We start from the raw sequence: 26,977 nt of genomic DNA, 5'->3' as shown, positions 1-26,977 counted from the left end.
ACCTTATACATCGAAATGTCACCATTGATTACGTTGGAGAACTCTAATAAACTGCTATTCGGGGTCCTATTCTTAAGCTATTAACTGAAGTTAACAAAACAGGAAATTTCAAGAGAATCGGACATAATGCAAAGTTTTTTTTAATGTACTTGTAAGAAAAAAAAATGTATATATGTATATATATACATATATATATATATACATTTTTTTTTCTTTTTCATTGTTATTATTTTTAGAACAGACTCCAAGCACTAGGCTGTAAATATGTTTTACCTATTTATCTTGACAGTCTCATTAAAGTCTATATTGCATGTTTACCCTTGGGTGCCATGTCTAATCTCATTGCATACATTGTTTCACAACATTGATATTAATGAAAATAAAGACAATTAAATTCACTTCAAAATATTTTTTTTCGAGTACATTCAGTCCACTGAAATACTCCATTGTGACCTTTGAAATAAAAGGGTCTCTAAGTATTTAAGAAAGTCTTATTGAAGATGACTACTTCAGACTATATTTACTGTGCTTGACCTTTTAAGTGTTTTATGTGAAATATTCCGGGGAGCCTTCATTAACCAAGGTATTCTCTGAGACCTAGCTGCTTAATAATTATCCTTACGTATCCACCAACAAATTGTGGAAAAAAATCGAGGCATCAAATCAGATTGTATTTGATACACCATGTATTCATGAACCCATTCTGAAGGTTTAATTATGTATTATATTGAGTAGAATAAATGTAGATTTGTGTTGAATGCAAAAAATGCAAAGAAAAAAATAATCACTATCATTACTGTTAAGTGAAGGGCATAAAAATGTATGGGAGGGGAAAAAGATCTGATCTAATAGCCGCAGGGGGTAAACCTTTGAGGGAAAAAAAAAACATGACCCGCAATGATTAATCCAGCCAGATGGGAATTTATTCATAGATACATCTATAATGCATGGCTAAAGGATGAATGACTCCTTGTGCATCTTTGAGCATGCTTGCCTGTGTGTGTATTGACCCCCCCCCCCTAAAGCCACTCCACCTTCCATGTGCAGTGTGTCAGGAAACCAGAACTGCTGATTGATGATAGAGTTTGTTTTAACTAGCCCCAACGGTAGATTCACCCTGAGAGGGATTTGGTTCCACACTTTGCGTGCTTTCAACGTTTTTCGACTTATTTAAACTGCGCACCATCACCACAGTGCATCTGTCTGCTCCTGCTGTTTGTTTACTAGTATTGGGAATTTCGCCTCTTTTCGGAGAACTTTATCTTTTGGGACGGCCCATAAAACAAGCAGGATCTTTCGGTTCTGAAAGGGCTCTTGAGATTTTTTTTTTGTTATATATCACGAATGATGATGAAATATCATAACTATATATTTATCTATATATCTACCTTGGTGATATCCCTCAAGAGGGGTGACCGACAGCAAGACACAATATATACAGTAATAAAGAAAATAAAAAAGGGGAAAAAATAGCAAAAAACTCACACAAACATTTTTGGACCATGGCCAACCAAAATGCCCAAACACCCAAGTTAGGCACCTCGGCACCTAAGTTGGTCATCCTTTCGTCCCTCCAGATGAAACGGGACACAAGAAAGCGGCCATGTCACTCAGGTCAAGGTGACACAACACACTCTTCTGTTCAACAGCAGGGCCCGACAGCTTTCACTGGTTTACCCCTGCCGCATCATACAGGTGCCCAGCCCATCCCTTAGAATGCTTCCAAACATCCCACTCTCCTTTTACACCTCTCCACTCATTCCGATCACCAACAAGAGCTCTAGCTTCCATTAGATTTAGACCTCTTTCCTGCAGTGCACTCGTAACACCATCCATCTAAGTCAATCGCAGCCTTCCTCTTGGTCTCCTTCCATTTACTACTGCTCTGTAGATCCTCTTCAACATTCGCTCTTCATCCATCCTCTCCATGTGTCCAAACCAACCGGGTACTCTCTTATCCACACGCTTGCTCTTTTCCGCTACTACTCCAGCTCTCTCTCTCACAATTTTATTTCTCAATCTATCCAATCTTGTCACTCCTAACATACTCCTCAAACACTTCATCTCAAAAACATTTAATTTCCTTCTCATAAATATCATGACTACAATCAATTAATAATTGCTTTTTAAAACGGGGCGGCACAGCAGTTAAGTGGTTACCGCGATTGTGACACAGTTCTGATGACATGAGTTAAAATCCAGCTATCAGCCTTCCTGTGCGGAGTTTGCATGTTCTCCCCGTGCTAGAGTGGGTTTCCTCCGAGCACTCCGGTTTCCTTCCACATTCCAAAAACATACATGTCAGGTGAATTGGCCATTTCAAATTGTCCTTAGGTGTGAATGAGAGAGTTAGTTGTCTGAGTGTTCCCTGAGACAGGCTGGCAACCAGTTCAGGGTGCCCACTGACTAAAGATAGCTGGGATGAGCTCCAGCACCCCCACGACCCTACTGAGGATAAGCGGTGCAGATAATGGATGGCTGGATGCTTTTTAAAATGTATTAAGTTGCTATATCCCAATAGCCTTTATTTTATAATCTACCGTGAGCTCACACCTGATTTAAAGTTCAAGTTTTTATAAGAATTATTTTTAAAGTCAAGCAAGTGTAGCACCTATGCTGTTAGGCAGAGGGAAGAAACACTTCTGAATCAGTTCTCTGAATCAGTTTGGTGAGTTGCAATATTAAAAGTTGAAACAAGAAAGTCAAAATTAATTTGAACAAAAGTCGGAAATTGAATGACAATCGACAACATTTAACATAAATGACCTCACCATACAGCGACATCAAGTGGTCAAATAATACAGACTGTATATTTAAACAAAACTTCCTGTATGGGAGTCTGATTCATGTTATTTCAGATTGATGACGAAATAACATTAAACCTTACTAATCAGCCATTGCGCCTATGGGAGATACTTTCCCTACACTGCCAAAATGGCACAAATACATGTTTTATTAACATTAGATTTAAAATAAATTAATAAAAAAAGACTAGTTTTGAAATTATAAAAATAAAATAGAACACACTTTGTGCAGTAAATCAGTTTGTGTTTTTTCTTTATGGAACTTATAGCGACAGCAACAAGGAGGGCGTCTATTATTATTATGATTTTTATTATCCATCCATCGACCCATTATCTGCATCGCTTGTCCTCAGTAGGGTCACAGGGGTGCTGGAGCCCATCCCAGCCGTCTTCGGGCAGTGGGCAAGGGACACCCTGAACCGGTTGCCAGCCAGTCGCAGAGCACACAGAGACGGACAACTCACTCGCTCGTTCAGACCTAGGGACAATTTGAACTGGCCAATTCACCTGACATGCATGTTTTTGGAATGTGGGAGGAAAACGGAGTGCCCGGAGGACCCCCACGCAAGCACAGGGAGAACATGCAAACTCCACACAGGAAAGTTTGATCTCATGACCTCAGAACTGTGCCGCGGACACGCTAACCACTGCGCTGCCGCACTGCCCATTTTAGTATTATCATTATTTTTATTATTATTATTTTTACATTGATTTTATTTTTGGTGTGTTTTTTCTTTAATTTTGGTTGTTTTGTTATCATGTTTGCCCATTGGGCTTTTGTAAAATGCTATTTTTCTCGAAAAACAGGATAGCAATAGAGTTAACCTTGGAAGAAAAAACATCTAAAATTATAGTGAAACACAAAATCATAGTAAATCAATTAAATCATATGAGCAATGTTGATCACAATTGATAAGATAAAACGTTATATTGCCAATTTAGGGGACATGGTCATATAAGCTGTAAAATAATTGTAAACCTGGTGCTATAAATTATTTTTTCAAACTTGTTTGAGGGTCAGTGTGTCCAACGATGTGTTTTTATTAAAAAAAAAAAATCGATGGTTTGGACACACTATCAAACCGCACTATTGAGGACAAGGAAACATGTAGTTCTCTATTTGTCCTGTAGATATCACTACAGAACAATACCACCACTTTTCCGTCCACTGAGAGCCTTCCTCGCTTGTACTCGTTGACTAGTGACGTCAACAATGGCGGAAGTGTCTCAAAAGTAAGTTCGTATTTTCCATATGATAAAATTCGTTTTTGCGATTTAGTTTTAGTTTATTTAAAAATAAGTAGTATTGAGTTTAATTTGATAAATGAATACATTTTGTTTTTAAAGTTCACGTGCCAGCGTGCACGCGCATGTCATATATCAAACGCGGCAGTGCACGCGAGTAGTGGGTTGCCCCAAAGTCCGAAGTACATTTTGGGGCATATACTACCCGTTTAATTAGTTAAAAGTCTTGGGTAATTTGTTTGTCAACCGGTTTAAATAGTTTTACTGGTTGTACGATTAATTGTCACTACGGTATGTGTAAACCAATTTGAATGAATAAGCGAATGAATCAATGAACCAATGAATGTGAATGGCCATTATTATACTTATAGAACACTAAAATTGGACGGCTTCTCCTTTAAGTGCAAGTAAAACCAATTTAAAAGTTTAAGATCACCAAAAGGATTAAACGTTTAAAAAAACAACAACATCCATCCAGCCATTAGCTGCACCGCTTATCCTCAGTAGGGTCGCGGGGGTGCTGGAGCCCATCCCAGCTATCTACGGGCAGTAGGCAGGGGACTATATAATAATCCTATAATAGAAAAATACTTCTACAGAAATATTCCGTTCGAAATACTACAAAAATACTGCAACAAAAGAAATGCTACAAATGTAACGGTACAAAAATACTACACAAAAACTTTACATTAGACTTACTAGGATGATAACACAGAAAGACTAGAAAATAGAACTATGTAAATACGACAAAAAAATAAATTAATACTACCAAATACAACCAACGTAATATTACAAAATACTAAAGAAATACTACAAATATATTTGTATGGAAATACTACAGAAATTCTTCCTCTGACTTATCTTTTGATGATTTAATTTAAAAAGAGTAGGCGGCAGTAGCTCAGGAGGTATAGTGCTCATCAAGAGGTCGCAGGTTCGATTCCCGAGTCCTCAGTGTCATATGTCATAGTGTTCTTGGGCAAGACACTGAATCCCTAATGCCTTTGATAAGCAGGTAGTAGGCCTTGCATGGCTGACACTGTTATGGGTGTGTGAGTGTGTATGTGAATGGGTATGTGTGAAGCACATTGTAAAGTGCCTTGGGAGGTCTTCATTGACTTGAAAAGGGCTAATGAAACACAGAGCATTTACATTTATATTTATTTACCTAATTTCTAAGGGGAGATAAGCCAATAAAACGTGTTTCTATACTACAGCTTATACATCCTTTCTTGCTCTGCCACTCAATAGATGAATAAGATGTCGGTTCAAGGGCAGCACGGCGGCGCAGTGGTCAGCGCGTGTGCGGCACAGTTCTGAGGTCATGAGATCGGACCTCCTGTGTGGAGTTTGCATGTTCTCCCTGTGCTTGCGTGGGTTTCCTCCAGGCACTCCAGTTTCCTCCGACATTCCAAAAATATGCGTGTGAGGTTAATTGTCCGGTCCAAAATGTCCCTAGGTTAGATTTAGCGATTGAGTTGTCTGTCCCTGTGTGCCCTGTGACTGGCTGGCAACCGGTTCAGGGTGTCCCCTGCCCACTGCCCGAAGATAGCTGGGATGGGCTCCAGCACCCCCGCAACCCTACTGAGGATAAGCTGTGCGGATAATGGATGGATGGATGTAGGTTCATTCATTTGTAACCTCACCACTTGCCCACTGGTCTTGTAATAGGTAACATATATGCTTAATGATTGATCAATTTCAAGGTGGCGTTTTACATGTGGCAGAGGGACTACCTGAGAGATAGTTTACGTACCAACACGATAGCTGGAAAAGTGGACATATTATAATTTGTGAGTATTACTTTTTTTTATTTAAGGATAACAATCTTATTAAGAGTATTAAACAGCTTCTTGGGCACATCCTGCAATAGCAATTTACTAAAGCCATACAGTTGTTATTCAGGTTTCATTCTGGTAGTATTTTTCTACTACAGTAATTCCCGATTTCCTTTTTTTTCAAGTTTATGCACTTACAGTTAAAACAATAATTCCATGAACCACATTAAATATGACCGAGAAAGCTATTAAATTTGAAGTATTTACCTTTGTTTGAATGCTTATTCAACTACTGTATTTTGGAAACAATAAAATTTCAACAATTTGACTCTGTACTCGGCAGAAAGTCCGCTCACACTAGTCTGGAAAATACGTTGGAAAACAAGTAAAAGCATTCAATTGTTTTTGTCTGGTTGGCAGCTGTTGTATTTTTTCTTTTTAATTGATTTTTTAAAAGATTTCTGACATATAATATGACTTACTTTTTAGAAAAGGAAAAATAGCAATGCTTTAAATAAACAAAGGTCATATTAAATATGTTTTCTTCTTATTGTTTTTTTTTAAATAGTATAACAAAAATACTCTTGAGCAAAATTATCTTAACAGACCTGAAATGTATTTTTTCCGTGTTCAGACCTATTGAGAGTATTTTCTTTTTTATCCTTAAACTATTATCATTTTTTTTTGTAAAATAAGCATTCATTTTCAAGATTATTTTATTTTTATCATTTTACTTGATTAAATTGTTGATGGTAAAAAACAGCAACTCTAACACAAAAATACATAGTCCAACAAAAGGTACATTTTATGATAATTGTGTTAATTTTCTTCTAATAATTATATAAGTTTATATGTGAAAGCAGGGGGAAACAAAAACTGGGAAAAATACCGATATATCAAATTGCTTTTTTGTCTTTGTGTGTGATTATATTGAATCAGATTGTGTGTTGAGAAAAGTACCATCTTTACATATTTTATCTGTTTTCACACTACGCCATTCATTCATTTTGTTTTACTTTCCTCGCGCCCAAAATTGTTGAGTGACTTTGTTGATGTGAATCATGAGTATTTATAACTATGATGATTAGATATAATTCATTTTTTTAATGTTATATTCTCTTATAATCAATTTGTTTCCCAAATGTATTATTGTGAAAAGTGTTTAGAATGTATAGGGGACAGATAAGCTGTGGCTTTTTCCTATTCGTCCTTTTTTTCTTAATGTCTTTCTTAATTGTTGCATAAAATTGTTGATTTTGATTTTGACCTTAAAAATAGGGAAACAAGAATCGACATGAAAACAAGCATGTCGGATTGTTTTTTTTTTGCAGGCTTTGTGCAGTTAGGTCCTAAGTGCTGCATCATTTCAATGACACTACTTTTTAAAAACAATATTGTACAGATCTCAAATACCTCTTCAAGTGTTTTCAACCCCAATTTGAGAATCCTTGTTCTATACTACATCTATATCCAACATAATACAATTCACATCCATTGGCTGAAATTCTGTTCATCAAATTTTCATCATTTTCTGTGTTGCTGTGTTTGAATTGCATGTCCGTCCGGCCTTCTGTCCATCCATCCATCCATCCATCCATCCATCAATATGAGGTTGCAATGCTTTTCAGATTTTGTAACTCTACTAAAGAAAAAGGCAGAGCCGGTTGATGCAACAGATGTGTGCAGTACACAAAATTAGTCTGTCAGTTTTAATTCATTACACATTCTATTTCCAAATGTGCAATGTGGGAGAGCTCTTTAGGAGCATAAAAAAGACAGACTCCCGCTGGCTTTTCAACAATTTTTCTGCTTACATGCTTATCTTCCCTGGCTGAAAATAATAAATAGCGTTGTACGCAGCCAATATTTAAGCTTTTTGGGTTCTAACCTGGGCAGCACAGCGCAGTGGTTAGCGCGTGTGCGGCACAGTTCTGAGGTCATGAGATTGAACCTCCTGTGTGGAGTTTGCATATTCTCCCCGTGCTTGCGTGGGTTTCCCCTGGGCACTCTGGTTTCCTCCCACATTCCAAAAACATGCATGTTAGGTTAATTGGCCTAGCCAAATTGTCCCTAGGTGTGAATGAGCGAGCGAATTGTTTGTCCCTGTGTGCCCTGTGACTGGCTGGCAACCAGTTCAGGGTGTCCTCTGCCCACTGCCCGAAGATAGCTGGGATGGGCTCCAGCACCCCCGCGACCCTACTGAGGATAAGTGGCGCAGATAATTGATGGATAGATGGTTCTAACCTACACAGTTTATGTCAATTTGTGTTTATTTGATGTTTTTGCATGTTATTCAAATCAGTATTGTTTTTTTAACAAATAAAGTTTTCATTACTACTAGGAGTAGCAAAATAATACACAATGTCCCTTTAAATAAAATAAGTTATTTAATATATTTCCCTGTACTACCTTCAGAAGAAAAATAATGGTAATCTGCGACCACACACTGAAATGGGTGCATGTTAGTTACTCAGCAGATCATTGGAAAAAAGCCAAGGTTCTAAAAAATTGGCATGCTTTTTTTGCAAAGATAAAATTTGCCTATTTCTTGCAGCACACTAATCAAGGTCTCACGAAACACTGGTCTAAAAAATACTGTTACAGGCAATCACGTACACTTCGCCTTCAACCTGCGCCTGCGCCACAAATGTAAAGGGCCTTTACAGCACAGTGGCAGTAGGAAATTAAATATATATATATTTTTTTATGTTGACATTATGGTTGGACCAACAAGGCAATACATCAAATTGTTTTTTTTTTTATTCAAATTTGAGATGTTCAATTTGTCAGTTTTATCTTTCCGATACCAAAAGCATTAAATCAAAAGACAAGAAATACAAAAGTAAATACAAGAATTTTACTCCTTTTCTCAGGTCGCGGCGAGTTGCCTGATTGAAGACGTTTTCCTGCGGTCATGGATGAAGAGCTGTCCCCTTTAGAGTTTCTTCTGCCTTCAGGTGCTTCATTTCAAAACCGCCGTCTCATTGGTACACTTTGGAAAGCAATCGGCCGCTGCGACATATTTGCAAGTTAGTTCGTGTGGTGTGTGCAACCTAAGTAAAACCTCCATTTGATTCATGATTTTTTTTCTAACTGTAGTCAAGTGCAGTATCTTAGTTCTTTAATTAATGTAATAAAATACTATAACATTTTGTCAACCATAAACTTCAGAAAATTGCACAATACCAAATATGTAATCCTGTAGAAATACATTTTCCTCTGAAATATATTGAGGATGCATATTTAGCTAAATAATCCATAATTTTATGAATCAATATTGGATTATATACAAACAAAATATATTCAATTTTTTTAACCTAGATTCGATCTGCAACCTCAGTGGAACTGTTTAAATCTAGGCTTAAAACACACTTATATTCTCTAGCTTATGAATGGCTTATATTTCCTGTTGACAATATATGTGTATTATTTGATATTGCAACATCTATTGAAGCCTGCTCATCCTGGAAGGGGGGTTACCTCATGTGCGGTCCCTTCTCAAGGCTTCTTCATTTTTCTCATGTTGAGGTTTTTGAGTTTTTCTTTGCCCTCATGTAGGTTTTAGATCGGGGGATGGTGTCATAATATTCGATCGTTTGCAATAGTCTGTGTTGTGTGCAGCCCTTTGAGACTCCTTGTGATTAAGAGCTATACAAATAAACATGACCTGACTTGACTTGATACAACCCTGCTCGATCTGTTCTTCCTGTTCAGTCAATCTGAGCTGTCCCAGTTGTGTTCAAGAGGGACCGCATCTTATTGTATTGTTTTCTAGTACAGTGGAACCTCGGTTTTTGAACGCCTCTCAGTTCGAACAAATCGGTTCTCGACCAAAAATTTCGAGAAATTCTTGCTTCGCTTTTCGTTCAAAAAATCGGAGTTCGAACGCCGGTACGCTAGGGGCGACGCTGAGCGGCGTACGAGTGTAGATTGCCCCCACCCCTCGTGAAGAACTGTTGTCACGGCAACGCGCACTCCTTTTCTGTTTTCGTTTTTCAAAAGCGGTGAAGGGAGTGTTTTAACCCCTAATTATGCCTCGGGAGAAGGTTGGTGCAAGCAGCAAAGTTGCTACAGGTGAAAAAAGAGGAGTAGTGCGTACAACTATTGCATTTAAGAAAGAAATAATAGCAAAATATGAAGAAGGGGTGCGAGTTTCCCTTCTTTCAGGAATACAGCATGGCTTCTGCCAACCGGTAAGAAATCCTATTCATAATTCTTTTCTTTATCCTTAAAATGCTCACCACTTGTTGTGGAGACCCGGGTGCTAAATGACGTGTAAACCACCTGATTTTTTTATTTTTACACGTTCATGTTAGCGTAATCTTTCGTACGGAACGTACGATTAGCCTGGGTTAGCTTTACGTTAAATATTCAAGATAAACATTCAAGGTGTTGAAACGGATTAAAAGAATTTTTAATGGGAAAAAACGGCTTCGGTGATCGTACAAATCGGTTTTCGTACAAAGAAATGGAACGGATTATGGGCGAGAACCGAGGTTCCACTGTATGTTCAAATGCTTTATTTGCCTATAATAATAGGCCCCCAAAAAATGGTGAAAATCGGAGGAAAAAGTGGAAAACAGCAACAGTGTTCGAGTCGATGATGAGGGAAATGATTGAGAAATACAAGTTTTTGTATAATTGTCTGCTTTCGAAGCCCTGCTTGAAAGTACAGTAAATGGTTTCAAATGGTTTTTTTCAGCTTTTTTGAACACTATATTAATCCTTATTTACAAAATTCAATAAGTATTGTGTTTAAGCACACATTTTATTTATATTTTGGGCACATATTTCTTTAAGTACATGGCTATATTAAAGCAGTTTTAGGCATTTGCTTACATGCTATCTGGGCTTATATGTGAGTATATACTGTGCTTGAAGTCGTTTGGCTGGTCATTTTGTTTTCATAAAAAAAGGAGAATATATTCTCTTATCTCTGATTCACACGGCACAAACTTTTTATTAAATACATTTGAAAAGTGGATTTTTTTCTTAATTTGGGTTGTACCATGTCATTACGTTGGAATAGTGGGTCCTCAAATCAGACCCTTCGAGAACCTAATTGTCTAGTGAACCTAATTGAAAAGCTAAATATATCCCAATATGTTGTGGGTTCAAATCCAGCTCCAGACTTCCTGTGCGGAGTTTGTATGTTCTCCCCGTGCTTGCGTGGGATTCCTCCGGGCACTCCGGTTTCCTCCCACGTTCCAAAAACATGCATTTCAGGTGAATTGGCCGGTCCAAATTGTCCCTAGGTGTGAATGAGCGAATGAGTTGTCTGTCCCTGTGTGCCCTGCGATTGGCTGGCAACCAGTTCAGGGTGTCCCCTGCCCACTGCCCGGAGATGGCTGGGATGGGCTCCAGCCCCCCCGCGACCCTGATGAGGATAAGCGGTACGGCTGATGAGATGAGAATATATCCCAATATGTTCAGATGAATAAAGCAACCGTTTTTTTTATGACTGTCAGTAAACTTCATTTTAAACAAGCATCAAATACACATTTCCTTAATATAAACATATCCATTACATGAACATTGAATGAAAAAAAGCCATTATTATTCAGACACCATTGGTAGCCTATATTTTATAACCTGGCAAAAGTGGGCTAAAATCACTTCATCACTTTATCACAAATCATTACCCTGTCCACACACTCTTGCAAGCTCTGCAGAAACCTGACTAGAAATAGTGTTTGTGTGATCCACTTGATTTTAATGAGGAAATAATGTAAACATATCCTTGTGGGTGGAATTCTGACACGTGACATACATGATCGATTCTTATTATTAACTCAAGATACATATTTTTAAAATAGGCTTTTCGATATTGTATGTAGTTGCCCATTGTATCTTTTGGCGGAAGGACTATAGATTTTATTCAAATATGAGAACACTTTATGAGAGGCTTTCTAATACCCTTTGGAATTGCTAATGTGTATGTGTGCTAGAAATCTCTTGAAAGATTCAAAAATCAGGACTGTTGTCCCCTCGCAAACATGCAAGGTTTGTAACTTGCTCTCATGTGAGATTATGTTGTGTTCCTACGACAGTCTACCAACTCCCCCTTCTCACTCACACTCTGGATTGAGACGTTTTTCTAAATAAAATGCATTTCTGTTGCTTTCTTAGTTTAATCTCTCTAAGGATATCGTCGTTGGGACTCCTGGTGGAGAATATAAAAGAAGCTCCCCGAATGAATTTTAAAATCCCTGGTGTGGAGCGCTAGACCTATAAATTCACCAATTTAGCTATGAACGCCGATTCTTAAAGTCGACACTCCAGCTGTGAATTTGTGCATGTGCATTTGTGGTGTTAATGCTATCTCGGTCTTCTTAAGGTAACAGCGCAAGGGTGGGCTGTGCTACTTCTTGTGCATTTTCAAAAACTTATTGGTGAAGTCATGGCAGGTTGAGTGTTTTTAATTTTGTTTGCCCTTATGCGCAGACCTTTTGCTAATTAAGAAACAAGGCTGAAAAAATATACTTCTCTGTTCTACCTTCACCTAGTTTTTTTTTCTTGTCATATATTTATTACTGCTTGTCCTCCATCCGCATTTCCTCTGTAGGCGCAAACTTTTTGTTCTTGAATGAACTTTAGTATAGTAAACATGAAGCCAAAAAGTTTCATCTTAGAACAGTTTTATTTTTTTCTTTCTCTGGCTCTGGTGCTTATTTTGGAACTCAAGATTTACCCAGCTACTTATTTTACACACAAAAAAGTGATAACTGTCATTGTTTTTCTTTTGTCTTGACGTTTTGGTCTCTTGCACAAAAGAAGGTTGTGTGAGAGGGTATATGTGTGCATGCAGTGTCTGAAATAACGTCTGCCCGGGCGCACGGGGCGTGCATCTTTTACGTCGAGCGTACAACTTACAAAACGTCTCTGCCTGGGTGGCCGACAACTTTTCCCCCCCAAAAAAACAAAAAAAATCCGAAAGATTTATTTGCAAATCAAACGTTTGCTTTATTCCGATGTTGAAATCTTCGTTCCGTTCGGAAATTTTGGAATTTCGGTTTGTTTGGCAATTTGCATACTCTGCAGCCGATCAGAAGCCTGCATCGAATGACTTCGTGCTTCCGGACTTTCCCGAGTGTTAAAAGTTCGTGCATTTGCATGTCATTTTCCAAAATAGACGCACAGAGAACACAAATTAAAATGATAAGTGGTTAGGAATCAAGTCAAAACCTCAGCCCCAGAAGAAAGATTCAAAAGAAGCTAACAAAATTGATGACGCTACAAAACGTAAACGTACATTAAAAGCATTGTGGAACGAGTTCACGTGGCTTGTAGCAGACGACGCAACGCAAACATTGCATGAATGAAGATGAATAAATACAGGTACATACTGATGGCAGATGGAAAAAGGCAATGCTCAGCACAGTAATATGTTACTGCAAATGTTTAATGAAGGCATCAACTAAAAATAAAATCGATATTATAAAAAAAGTCCATGCAACGAGAAAATAAATTACTGGATGGCTCAACTTAGGGTTAGTTTGCTAATACTATAATCAGTTTCATTCTTTGGGGCTTAGGTATGCGCCAAATTGTTACTCAAAATAATATGTAAAAGATTAAGAAAAACATTAAGAATGAATTGGAAAAATAACCAATCAATCAATAAAAGTGTGTATCTTTTGACCAATTGATGTTACGGTAATATGGAGTGCAACTATAATCAAGTGCTACAAAGAACAAGGAAGCATACAAACTACTCTACTGCATCACTGTACCATTGTTCTTTTAATCTTTTTGTGTCGTGATGTTTTTTTTTTTGGGGGGGGGTACCCGTAGTAGTAAGATGGCAGAGGTTTGCATTGTGTCAGATAAATACAAATTCCTTGACGTACGAGTATTTTTTGAAAGCATGTTTGTATTATAGTTTAATATATAATATGATTTTTAAAATAAATATATATTGTATTCTATGATGATTCTTTTTTTCTACCACTAGGAGGTGTTAGAAATACACACTATCCCGTTGAACTTTTGATAATAAAGCGGGTGCCTCAAATTATCATCCCATGGGCCGCAATTTGCCCCTGGCTTTGAATTTGAGACCCCTCCTCTAAACCTATACCCCTAAACCAGCAGTTACTAGTTTACCAATGATTCAACCTATGAGTCACTGAATTTGGTGCTCACTTTTGTCCGGACACTAGTAGATTTAACCCGTAAAAGTTTTACATGCAGGATTTTATCAATTTTCAAGGTTTTTCTTGTTAATTTTCAATTTGCTCTAGAAGAAAGGTGTCACAGAGTTAGTGTGTATAATATCAGACTATTTTGATTTTCAAAACACATGGCAAAGGCATTGCTTTGCATATTCCAATCATGAAAGCTAACCGATTCCATTATAAGTCTGTTCGTACAATGTATTCCAAATATTAGAAAAAAAAACTCACAACTCACCCAACGTTCATATAGGTAAGAGAAAAATGGCTATCACAAAACGTTTTTCAATAATTCTTTATTTTAACACAACGAGCAATATTAAAAATGCATGGAAAATGATTTATAGAGGAAAACACAAAGGTGGAAGATAAATGGAAAGCAATGTAAAAGTGAGAGCAGAGCTGGTGCTGTAATCTTTGGCCCATTAATACTTTTGGAACAGTTTGAGTTTTACTTTGTCAAGGATGCAGACTTTCCCATAATTTCTTTGCTCTCCTGCAGATAGAAAAATGGCAATTGCAAAGTAGCAGTGGGGAGATCTGCATTAGCAGTGGAGCAAAAGTACTAGGGAAAAAAAACGAGTAGAGGAAAAAGATGGATGGGATTTCGGGGAAGGAGGCGAACTAGATTTGTGAAATGATTAATCCCAGGACAGGGACTTTGACAGTGAAGCATGGACATTTTCAGCTAGGAAAAAGGGAGACGACAAGCTGACATGTCTGTTGTGTTTGTTGTTTTCGTGGTGCTTTTAAAGTAGGAGATGGTGTACCACACAAGGTCATGGTATTACAAGTTCTTGGCACTGACAGGCCATGAGGGTCATACACATTATTGTGCGACACAAAAGCATCAAAAGCCGGTGGACGATTGACTCTCGGGTTTAGAAGCCTTTTTTGTGCGTGTGTTGATAAAGCAGATCGGAAACAAATGAACACTACCCCGGTGTTTTAAAATAGTGTGGCTAATCAGTTAAATAGGGATGCATGGCGCTACAGGCCCCTTAAAACAAGGACAAACAGCCTCACATGCAGTTTCTTCCTCCAGGCCATCATCAAGAATGCAAAACTATAATTTTTGAACATTAGTGTATGTCTTGCAACTTATTAGTAAATGTTTGTTGCTGCCAATGATATTGCATTCCCTTTAATTGTGCTCTTGCTACGATGCTCTATTTTTTCAGTATTATAACTTAAGCCAGTCGCTAAGCATTATGTTGTAAATATTTGTGCCTTTTTATTCTGACAGTATTTTTTCTTTTTTTCCTCTTTAAAGTCTTTTTTTTACATGTTTACCCTGGAGTGCAATCCCGTTGCATACACTGTTTCATCACATTGATATCAATGATAATAAAGACAATTCTATTCTATTTTATCAATGTAGCATTTTCATATTCATGCTCTTCACTTTGTCTGACTTCAGGTAAACAGAGGATTGGCCTGATCATCCTGAACCAGCCTTTAGACAAGGACTACCTTCACATATTGTGGAGTAAAGGTATAGTATTTCAATGTACATTGATATTAATAAAGGTATCGTTTTTGTCAGATTTTAAATTTTTTTACCAGACTTTGCAGCCCTTTGCCATTTGATCTAAAGCAGTAATTCACAAACGATTTTTAGTCATTAACTCTTTGTGAATGTTCACTTAGCAGCCCGAGTTTTCGTGTTGGGGATATCAAAAAATATTATTATAAAACAAATTATTGTAATTGACCTGATTCAAATCGATTTGTTTCATTAGTATCCGAGTTTTTCTTTTTATTGGATGCTCTTGTTATGTTCGGAAATCCTTAATTATGTTTCACTTGTTTTACATGTTTCTTCAATAAACATTTTAGCCAAATGTAAAATATTAAATCATACACTTGATAACATGATTTGTAATATCATTTAACTTGTTTCATAGTATTTTTTGTTCAATTCTTTATGAAAATAGGAATAATGTATATTAATGATTATGACACCATTATAATGGTCATTATATGTCTGACATATTTCTTCTCATTTTACCCCCCAAAAATGTCAAATTATCATTATTATCAATAGCTTTAGTAAAATAAAATAAAGAGAAAGAGTTTAGCAAAATGTTTAAAATGAGGAATAAAATAATTAAAATGAGCAATATTATCCTCTAACAGCATGAGGTATTTTTGTAGCATATTTATACCGCTCAAATTATTTTATTTGAATGGAAAAATGAAATTTGAAATCAGATTTTCTGAAAAAAGCGACTGTACTCTTTGCCTGGGAACCCTCCCATGGATACAATTTTTAGCCTGTCTTTCTTTTAGTGTAGTCATGAACACTGACCTCAACTGAGGCCAGCGATGCCTGCAGTTCCTTAGATGTTTTTTGAGCTTCTTTTCTAATTTCAGCCGTCGTCACACGAACAAAGATTTCCTAACCAAGGTTTGCCACTGTTCCCAAGTTTCCCTATTTGTGGATAAGGGCTCTTGTAGTGATTTGCTGGAGCCCTACCTAAGCCTTGGAAATGGCTTTGTGACCTTTTCCGGACTAATACATTTCTGTCACTTTTTTTCAAATTTCTTCTGGAATTTTTATGGATCGTTGCATTACAATTGTGTTTTTAAGATTTTGCAGCCTCCCTCACTTTGCCTAACAGTTTCAATGTAAGTCATTCTTTAATTCAACACAGGAAGGGGCCAGATAGGTCTAGTTTTTGTGCCTCAATAAATGGAATCAACATTTCAAAACATTTTGTATTTCCTTGGGTTGTCTCTGTGTGATATTCAAATTAGCTTGATGATATGAAACCTTTGCAAGTGATACATTTGCAAATAGCACAGAATCCAGGAAAGGGGCAAAAAATATTTCACAGCACTGTAACATTCATTTTATGTGCATTACCATTTTTTTCTAAAATAATGACATTTATTATTCATTTGTTCATTCAGAGTCCAATACCTTATCTTCATGTGTGCCGCTGGAGCTAAGCTCAGCTGACTCTGGGACGTGGGCAGGAGACACCCCGTACTGGTTAATAGCTAATCACAGACATGAGTTTATAATTATCTTAACATTATCTGAATACAAATAATTATCTGAGATTTATTTAAAGAAAAATGCGGGACACTGTTCTAAAGGACTGCAACCAACACTTCTTGTTGTGTCAAGATTTTTGCATCAAGTGTCACTGTTGCTCTCCATTCAAAAGTCAAAGTAAATTGACTTTGTCTCTGCTCTGATGCTCAGTTTGATCTGAATTTTCTTTATTTGCACGCCGCCTCACTTCAGTCCTCTGCATTCATTAGTGCTGAGGTTGTGCTCCCTTGTTGCTTTTGCTCAAACGTTCTCTGAAGCTTTTTCAAAGTCTGTTGTGCAAAATGTGCTAACTTGTCACTGAACATGACCCCTTCCCTGGCCACTGATTGTATTCTCTTTGTGAAACCTTTTCATGATATATTCATCGTAAATAACCCACCTTTCTACATGGTAAACTTTTTTTAATACTTCTGTGCCTCCTCGACGGCAACAATTATCATATTCAAAACAGTGCTAATTTGATACAATATGAAATCCCCCTGTGCTGACATTGGCTGAATATTCAGCATTACTAGCTTGCCTTGAGACACAGTTCTACCGCGACTTTCTTGAAAAAAGATGCACATTGCATATTTGAATATTTATAAGAAAATTTGTATCATTATCGATTATCATTTTTATGTTAGAGCCCTGCATGTTGTTATTTTATGTATTTGTTTTTTTCTATTTTATATAATTTAGGTGTGTCTTTTGTTGTGAAAGGATAGTGGGATTCTGGACGCGTTCTTAAGGATGGGCTGGGCACCCGTATGATGCGGCAGGGGTAAACCAGTGAAAGCTGTTGGGCCCTGCTGAGGAACGACTTTTTCCTTACCATGCGTGTTTGTCTATATCCTGGTTATATGATGACAGGTCAGTCAAAATAAGAAGTAAAATTGACCACTCCCATTGAGGTTTTATTAGAGAATATTACAGGCACAAATGAGCTACTGTTAAATTCACAGGTGCAACGTTAACATTGTTGACAATTACCGTATTGTCCACAGTATAGGGTGCACCTAAAAGCCTTCAAGTGATTTAAAAGCTGACCATGCGCCTTATAATACGGTCCACCTTATATATGGCTCAATATTGAGTCACAACAGGTGTTGCAACTACGGTAAGCAGCTGCCGATTTGATTTCCCCCATAGAAGATTTAGTGTGCGATGCATGCTGGGAAATATATACCGGCCTTTTATTTCCTAACCAATGCGTCAATCTTTATTTTAATTGGTCATTATAGGCTAAAGTTATTCAGAGGTAACGAGTGCGCGTCCTTTTTAGCATTCACAGGCTCGTATAGGCTAAAGCGGTGTAAAACAAAGCCTGCAATTGAAAAAGATCTGAATAACAAGTTAAGTTGGTCTACAGCCTGGTCTATTTTTGAACGGGAATTATGGGGCTAAACAAACAGCTAGCAACAAGCAACATCCATGGGTGCAGAGCTGTTTTTCTGCGGAATTTTTTAATCTGTCGGCATTATCCCGTGTTTTGGAGGACGTAAATATTTTATGTGGTTGGATTCTTTACACTTATGAATGTAAGGAGACCATGTTTGCTTATTCTCATCGAATGTGATGGCTGCAAGACGGCATCTTTAATGAGCTACTCCCGCTTTATATTTTTCAGTTATCTTGTTTCAGACTGATCATGATGTTTCTGTAATGAGTATTTTTTTAAATGGTCAGAATATAAAATCCCAAGTGTTAAGGCTTTCCAATAAGATGTGCCTTGACATATTTCAGTGACTGGTGACAATGTATAGACACGGTGCCTGTACGTGTCTGAGACACTGTTAGGAATTACATATTAAAATGTACCGTTTACCAAATTATTCGAATTAGTTATCTGACTCCATTAACCAAACACAACCTGCATTCTCCTAACAATGTGCTTGTTTCTTGATGGAAAAATGAACAAGAGACTGGCATTTCCACACGGGGGCAGATTTAATTTCTTAAACAATTTAACTAAGTGAACTCAATCGAATATATGGCCGAATTAGCCGAATTAGTGTCGCACGAGTCTCCTTCAAGCCTCCACTCTCAATCTCCTGCTTCCTTCCTCTGCCCACGTTTTTTCCGCAAGCTGGTGTGCCGGCTCTTCCCATGGGCGTGCCAATGAAAGCCCCCACGTGGGGTCCACCCCCTCGCCTCGATGTCTGGAGAAACTAAAAACAACACAGAGCGTTTATCAAAACAATGCCTGACGTCCTTCGTCTGAGTCCTGTTATCAAAATTCCTCAGCCAAAACATTCCGAATTTGGAACAGCTTGACCTGAAGCCCACTCAGTGAAAATTTTCATTGCACTCGATAAATGTAACTTGTGTTTAATCGTATAAAATCCTTTATAGTAAAATGTATAAAATCCTTCAACACGTATTTGCTTCTCAACAGTAAGCTGGCCTGTCGGCAGGCCCTCCGGTCGTCAAGGGGTTAATAAGGTTTGACTGACCTGTCTGACTGTTTTGTTGACGTTCCTACTGTAGCGCCCTATAGTTTGGTGCGCATTATCCATGCAAAATATATGACAAAAGACTATTTTTTGGGGGTGCGCCCTATAATTTGGTGTGCCTTATACTGGAGACAATTCTGTACTTCTATACTGGGAGGGCGGTCCATAAATAAAAACAAAACATTAATAGCGGAAGTGAAAAATCCTCAAACAATAAATTTGTCCAAACCTGTACCGACAACATTGATGGCCACTTTCTGGTGCCAAAAAAAAACCCACAGATGAAATAATGGAAGTGTCAAGACCAGAACGGAGTCAGGACCCACTTGCGTGTGTTTATCTTAGTTTTATTTGGATGAGGGGAAAGGATAGTACACACCTTTCGTAGATCGCTGGTCGCGGGGAGCAGGTTGCTCAGACGCGGAAGTAGCATTTCCATGGCGAGCGATGGCGGTGTCGAGAGCGGAAAAAAACAGATCAGTACGGGGGATCAAAAATCGTAGTCGAGGTGTTGTGGAATGCTCTTCCCCCTGACATCCGATCTGCAACCTCAGTGGAAATGTTTAAATCTAAGCTTAAAACTCACTTCTACTCTATAGCATACGAATAACCTAAACTTCTTATATGTAATAACTTGTGAAGCCCTTAGAGACTATTTGTGATTAAGGGCTATACAAATAAAAATGACTTGACTTGACTAGAACAGAAAAGGGGTCGAAACCGGGAAACAGAAGGAAATCAGAACAGGGGAGCGTCAGGGTCAAAAAGCTTGCATAGCGTAAGCTGAGGTTCGCAGACAGACTAACAACCGGTGACTGGAAGAGCTGAATAATAATGGCCAAATAAATGAATAATCTGGAACTCATGTTATTACAACGAAATTAATGTTACATGATTAGGGTTAATTAATTACGACAAAATAGATAAAGAAGTTGAAAATGTCTTAAATAATAAAAAGGGTATGAATGAAGTGTTTGGTCTTCCCTCTTAATAAACGGCAGCTTTTTTTAGTTTGTATGACATTGTCCCATGAAGTGACATCGCCACCTACAGGTCGTGCCCAGGAGGGCAGGTGTATTGTACACCTAAACAGGATGCTTTAAAACGTGTATTAGTGCAAGGATTACGTAGAAATCATGGAGATTTGCCATGGGCCATGCAAACATAAAGGTAGCATTTCCCAGTGGTCACTTCTAACGGGAAGTACTTCCTGAAAATGTATGCTACATAGTACATAGTTTTGTCTCAAAAACATTTACGCACATATTGTTCGGATCCACTATTATTTACTCTAATTTACTCTAAATTTGAAAAATTATATTTCCTAATAAATGTAGACATAAGATTCTAAATCAAATATGCAAATCACAGACATATTCGTGGCTCTGGAAAATTGACTTTGAAAGTCATTAAAAAGGGCTTTATTTGGCGTTCAAAAACATGTACGAATCCCGCATACAAAACGTAGGCCCAATTAAAACTGTTGAACTGTAGTAAGATAGCTTTGAGGTGTTAGCTTGTATCATGTAGAATGTTGTGTCTCCAAGCACTACTTTGTAAATATTTTTGCCTATTTCTCCTGACTTTGGACCTTAGTTTTCTCCTTTAAGTCTTTAATTATTATTTCAATAGAGTGCCGTGTTTAATCTTGCAATCAATGATCATTATTTTGTTATCAATGACAATAAAGACAGTTCTAATTCAAAACAATAGCCGCAGTTCAGCTGAAAGGTTCTTGAAATGAGAAAGCTGATGGAAACGCAAACTTCAGAAAAAATATCTTGCTGGTAAAATCTTGTCAGAGCTCCCGTTTTGATGGCGCATCTCCTTCCATCTTGTGTCTAAAATGAAAAAACTGCACGGTGTCAATTTCAAACTCCCCGCAGAATAAAAGCAAGCTCGCCTAATGTTTGATGTGATGTCCGCACAACATTTTTCTATTGCATATTCTCCGGTTTTCTTTCCTCAGAAACCAAAAATGTACTTTTTGATCATTTTTGGCCTAAACATTGTTGGTGTATCCCTTGTTCCCAGCTATACCAGTCATGTTATTAAACTAAAATCATATTTTGTCAGTCCACCGTCATTTTTCACAATTTCACACAATGACATATTATTTCTAGCATCTGTTCCTCATCTTTGAATTCCTAATTTAGGCAAAGCTCGGATGAAAGCAGTACTCTTGATGTAATTAAAATAATACTGCCAGTCACAGAAGATTAAATTTGTATACAATCAGGACCACAGTGGGATAGATTAAACCCATCAAACTTGCAAAGCGGCTTGATGTCGGAATGTGTCAAGTTTGGAGATTTATCTCCTCGAAGATAAGTCATCTTTTCTAATAAAGTTTGTGGGAATGTTGGGGTGTGATTTTGAAGTGCCATGAGCGATGCTGAAGTTGAAGCTTTTCTTGTCAATTTTGCCGCTGGCTTGTTGTTGCTCGTGGGACCACAAGATGGTTTGATGAGACCGACGACAGATCACATTTCTTTTGTAGCTTGAAAGTGAAAACCTCTATCACGACAGAGGATGTATTTTTAATGGTGTTTATGGGCTAAGCAGATGTTAGGGTGTCTGTGTGTCACTATTCAGGTGATGGCTCAACAGTGATGGGCGCATTACTGAAATTCAGTTATTAGTTACAGTTACTAGATACTTAATTTAAAACGTAATTCAGTTACCACCCAGACTACTAAAACCCAAAAGTTTATATACATATAATCAGTCGTATACTGCTCAACTGCGATTGGCTGGCAACCAGTTCGGGGTGTCCCCTGCCCACTGCCCGATGATTGCTGGGATGGGCTCCAGCGCCCCCGCGACCGTACTGAGGATAAGCGGTGCAGCTAATGAGATGAGATGAGATACTGCACAAATCTGGCCTTTGTGGAAGAGTGGCAAGAAGGAAGCCATTTCTTAAAGATATCCATAAAAAGTGTTGTTTAAAGTTTGCCACAAGCCACCTAGGAGACACACCAAACATGTGGAAGAAGGTGCTCTGGTCAAATGAGACTAAAATCGAATATTTTGGCAACAATGTGAGACGTTATGTTTGGCGTAAAAGCCGCACAGCTCATCACCCTCAATACACCATCCCCACAGTCAAACATGGTGGTGGCAGCATCATGGTTTGGGCCTGCTTTTCTTCAGCAGGGACAGGGTAGAATCTACCCGGTAGATGGATGGAGCCAAATACAGGACCATTATGGAAGAAACTGAAGAGACTGGGAAGGAGATTTGTCTTCCAACATGACAATGATCCAAAACATAAAGTAAAAGCTACAATGAAATGGTTCACCAAAAAAACAAAGTAAGGTGTTAGAATGGCCAAGTCAAAGTCCAAACCTATATCCAATTGAGAATCTGTGGAAAGAACTGAAAACTGCTGTTCACAAACACTTTCCATCCAACCTTACTGAGCTCGAGCTGTTTTGCAAGGAGGAATGGGCAAAAATATCAGTTACTTGATGTGCAAAACTGAGAGACATACCCCAAGAGACTTGCAGCTGTAATTGCAGCTGTAAATGCAGCAAATGGTGGCACTACAAAGTATTAACTCAACTGAATCATTTTCCACACCCACTTTTTATTTTTTTATTTGTTAAAAAAGTTTAAAATATCCAAAAAAGTGTGTTCCACTTCATGACTGTGTCCCACTTATTGTTATTGCTTCACACGTAATTACAGTGTTATATATTTATGTTTGAAGTCTGAAATTTGGCGAAAGGTCACAAAGTTCAAGGGAGCCAAATAGTTTTGCAAGCCACTTTATCTAGTTGTGTATATGTGAGTGTATTAAAAGCACAAAAGTAAAATTTCTGCTTGAAATGCATTCGTTTTTCTCTCAAGTTTGAAAATGAGTATTTTCAAGAAACTTTGCAATGTTCAACTGCTATTTGCTACACAATGGTACATACTTGTTTTTCTAATGCAAGATGAGGGTTCAACCTTTATTTTGATATGTCATATGACTATATTACTACAGAGCCTAATTCTCTGTAGCCCTTCAAAAACTAGTAAAAGTGGGAAAAAATGTCGGGCACCAGCGCTTCCCATTTGACACTAACGTCTGGCACTAAACAGGTTGATGACGCATTACCGAAAAAAGTAATTCTGTTCCAGGAACATGTTCCTTTGTCCCTTCTCAAGGTTTCTTAATTTTCCTCAAGTTGAGGTTGTTGAGTTTCCTTGCCCTCATGTAGGTTTTAGATCAGGGTATGGTGTCATAATGGTCTGTGGTTTGCATTAATCTGTGTTCTGTGTAGCCCTTTGAGACTCCTTGTGATTAAGGGCGTCACAAATGAACCGGACTTGACTTGACTTGTAATGTGTCAGTCCCAGCAAGGATTTTTAAAAGTGTTTATAGGCTGAACATATGATAGGGTGGGTGCGTGTGTGTCACTCTTTAGGTGGTAGTTCACATGCTTTTTACCGCAAATCTCACCGACCTGATGACACACACACTCACTGAATACATTTCATCTTGTGATGTGCTGCCCCTTAGCTACCCTCATCACCCCAGGGAGGTATCGAGCATCAGGGTTCCATAAAGCTACGGAAAGGTAGAGTGCGGAATAGCGATCAAAGGGAAACTCAAAACAGGTGCCGGGAGTGATGTGAAGTGGAAGCTCCTGCTTATCTCACTCTCGCACCTTCTTACCTGCATCTAGTCCATCAGTCACCCTCTTTCTACTTCAATCACTCACCCATTGACTTACTTTCAGTCAGACACGGCACAGCAACTTAATGAGACAGTCGGGTCTGATGACACCATGAATTAGATCAAAATTGTGGATGAACCCTCCATTTAATCAGAGCAACAAAGCTTGAGCTTGTTATCAATAATGGCTAGGTACAATTGCGGATTTAGTCTAATTTATTTCCCATGCCTTCTACATGTTTTGTGTATATATATATATATATATATATATATATACATATATATATATATATATATATATATAGAGAGAGAGAGCGAGAGAGAGAGAGAGGAGAGAGAGTGTGTGTGTATCGGTGTGCATTTCACTCATACCCTTCAGTGGTCCTACGTCTGGCTTATCCCAACCCTCAATAACTATTTTATGGCTATAAAATATTTACTACAGCTGCGACACATTTAAAAAGCATCGATAACAACCTCCTAAAATTAGAGCACTATTTAGGAATGTAGCCACATTTACACGCTTATTAGCATTTTGTGTATGAAATCATCCACCCTTCTTCCCTCAAGAAAATTACTTTGTCGTACAGATTATCCGTGCGTTTCAGTTCCACCAAGAAGTTATTTTCTGTCGCCATCAAATTTAATGCTGAGTCTGTCCTGGCGTATTTCTAATATACATTTTCATCTGATTTAGGGCTCAAAATATCTTTCGACAGAAACAGTGGACACAGGAATGTCTTTCTTCACCTTTTTGCTTTTGTAATTTTGCGATACTTCTGTTACAGCAGCCTAGCCAATCATAGTTTGTGAAACCACTCACCTTTCCCTACGCCAGCTAGAAGGCCCTGGCTGCGCCAACTCGAAAGCTGATTGGCTAAACCAACACCTCTATCTACACCAATTTTATGCTTTAGGGCCTGCAGAATGCAGAACTGTTGTGAAGGCCTGCTGTTAGATTTCTGAACCTGGTATAAACTAATGCCTGATTTGTGATTGGTTTAATACAAAAATACGAAAGTACAAATCTGGAAGCAACCAGGGACAAAGCAATGCTGATAATTTTTTGGAACTATTTATTTTACATGAGTCAAATGTTTTTTAAGCCAACAGAGAAGGCCTTGATGACCCAATATATATATATATATATATATATAAAAATATATATATATATATATAAAATCATGAACTAGGTTGAAAATGAGTGAAAAATATGATCCCCTTTACATTTTAAAGAAAATATTAATGTATTTTAAAGGGACAGTATGTTCTCTAGTTTTCAGATAGTGGATCATTCTAACAAGATTATGAAACCAGTAAATGAAATAACAATCTGATTCAAATAGTTGCAGACTTGGAGAATAGGCTTAATTCTTCAGTTTCTTCATGGTGAGGTTTTTGAGTTATTCCTTGCCCTCATGTAGGTTTTAGATCAGGGGATGGTATATTATTAGTCTGCAGTTTGCAATAGTATATAGTCTGTACAGCCCTTTAAGACTCCTTGTGAGAAAGCGCTATACAAATAAATATAACTTTCAAATTTCAATGTTTAATCCTTGAACTGTTACTAAGTCTACACTTTTACCTCTTGTAAAATGTGCCCCTTCTTCTAGCCGGATATAGTAATGGGCAAAGCAAAGTACGAACTGAAGCAGACAGACGAACAAGCGTTACACCCTCTCTTTGGTTCGGGCCACAGTTACTTGCACAAGGTACAAGTGGAAAAAGCAGTTCTAGACCTTTGAAGTCGTTCCCTTGTGTGCACCTTAACGGCCCCAAACATAAAAGGGCTCTTAAAATCGTCTGCCTCTTCAGTTTGAATTGAATAGAAGCCATGAAAGAGAATACATTAGCAAATGCTTTGCATCTCATTTGAGGAGCTGCATATCATTCATTAAAAAGAAAACAACAGCAGCAAACAAACATGTTTCTCTGCTTTTAAAAGTAAAAGTCCATTATGTTAAAAAAAACGAGACCTTTACAGCTAAATATGTCTGACTTCTTATGGTTGAATTGTGTTTTAGGTGGATTCCAAACAACGCGTTAATGGAACTTTGCCCCATAAAATATAATTTTTTTTGGGCTTCTAAGCCCGGAAAATACCTCACTCTTATAATGGGAAGTGCAAATATTTTAAACAAAAAGTAGGATTTGAATTATTTTTATTTACTTCTCTGGTCAGGATAATCACAAAGGTCAAAACCAGTTGCGCCCAAAATATGGCCTGTGGGTCAGTCGCGGCCCACCGACTATTTTTAATTAACATACAAATAATGTTAATTTTAATCATAAGAATGGTTTATGTGGAATTGTATATTCTTAAATGATTGGGTTTAATGTCCAAAGATAAAAAAAATCACATTTTTCATCCTCTGAAAATGTTTTGTTTTTTTTAATTTAAAGTATCTTATTTTTTACTATACTTTAAATCTCTCTTTCTATGAGATAAGAAAATTTACTTTTTTCAGACATGACCACTATTTCCAGAACGGAAAGCGGACCCAAATGCTTGACGTTTACCAAGTCTTATTGAAAGAAACAGGAAGGGCTGCGCCCACGATCCGGTGTTCGCTGGACGTGGGAAGCAAGTCGCTTTCGGATTCGGACTGGGATCGGAACAGGGAAGTGGATCTTCCATAGCGAGCGATAGCGGTGTCAGGATCGGAAAAACTGGTCTGTAGCTGGGACTGGGAGAGCAAGGCGGGGTCGGGGTCAGAAACGAGTCGTAAGCCAAAACGGGAGAGTGGACATAGTCGGGGACAAAAAAAGGGTTGTAAGCCGGGACGGGAGAACAGACGTGGTCAGGAGCAAAAA

The 26,977-nt window shown here is 37.9% G+C and overlaps 1 protein-coding gene across 6 annotated transcripts in view; it reads left to right on the top strand.

The window, feature by feature from the left end:
• Positions 1 to 4,004: 4,004 nt before the first annotated feature.
• Positions 4,005 to 26,977, top strand: part of tpk1 (thiamin pyrophosphokinase 1) — a 93,407-nt gene continuing 70,434 nt past the window's right edge. For 2 of the 6 annotated variants that reach the window (XM_088322392.1, XM_088322387.1), the window contains exons 1-4: positions 4,006 to 4,037; positions 5,756 to 5,842; positions 8,701 to 8,856; positions 15,422 to 15,496. In XM_088322392.1, coding sequence (XP_088178518.1) covers positions 8,742 to 8,856; positions 15,422 to 15,496 — 190 coding nt within the window. In that variant the 5' untranslated portion in view covers positions 4,006 to 4,037; positions 5,756 to 5,842; positions 8,701 to 8,741. Of the gene's footprint in view, positions 4,038 to 5,526; positions 5,670 to 5,755; positions 5,843 to 8,700; positions 8,857 to 15,421; positions 15,497 to 26,977 lie in introns of those variants that run through there. The other 4 variants (XM_088322390.1, XM_088322388.1, XM_088322391.1 and 1 more) reach the window with 4 other exon arrangements.

The sequence above is a fragment of the Urocampus carinirostris genome, chromosome 18 (assembly GCF_059441175.1).
Source record: "Urocampus carinirostris isolate Australia breed hairy pipefish chromosome 18, RoL_Ucar_1.0, whole genome shotgun sequence".
NCBI lineage: Eukaryota > Metazoa > Chordata > Actinopteri > Syngnathiformes > Syngnathidae > Urocampus > Urocampus carinirostris.
The sequence above is the reverse complement of the archived record's forward strand: the minus strand, read 5'-3'. Positions and strand labels throughout refer to the sequence as shown.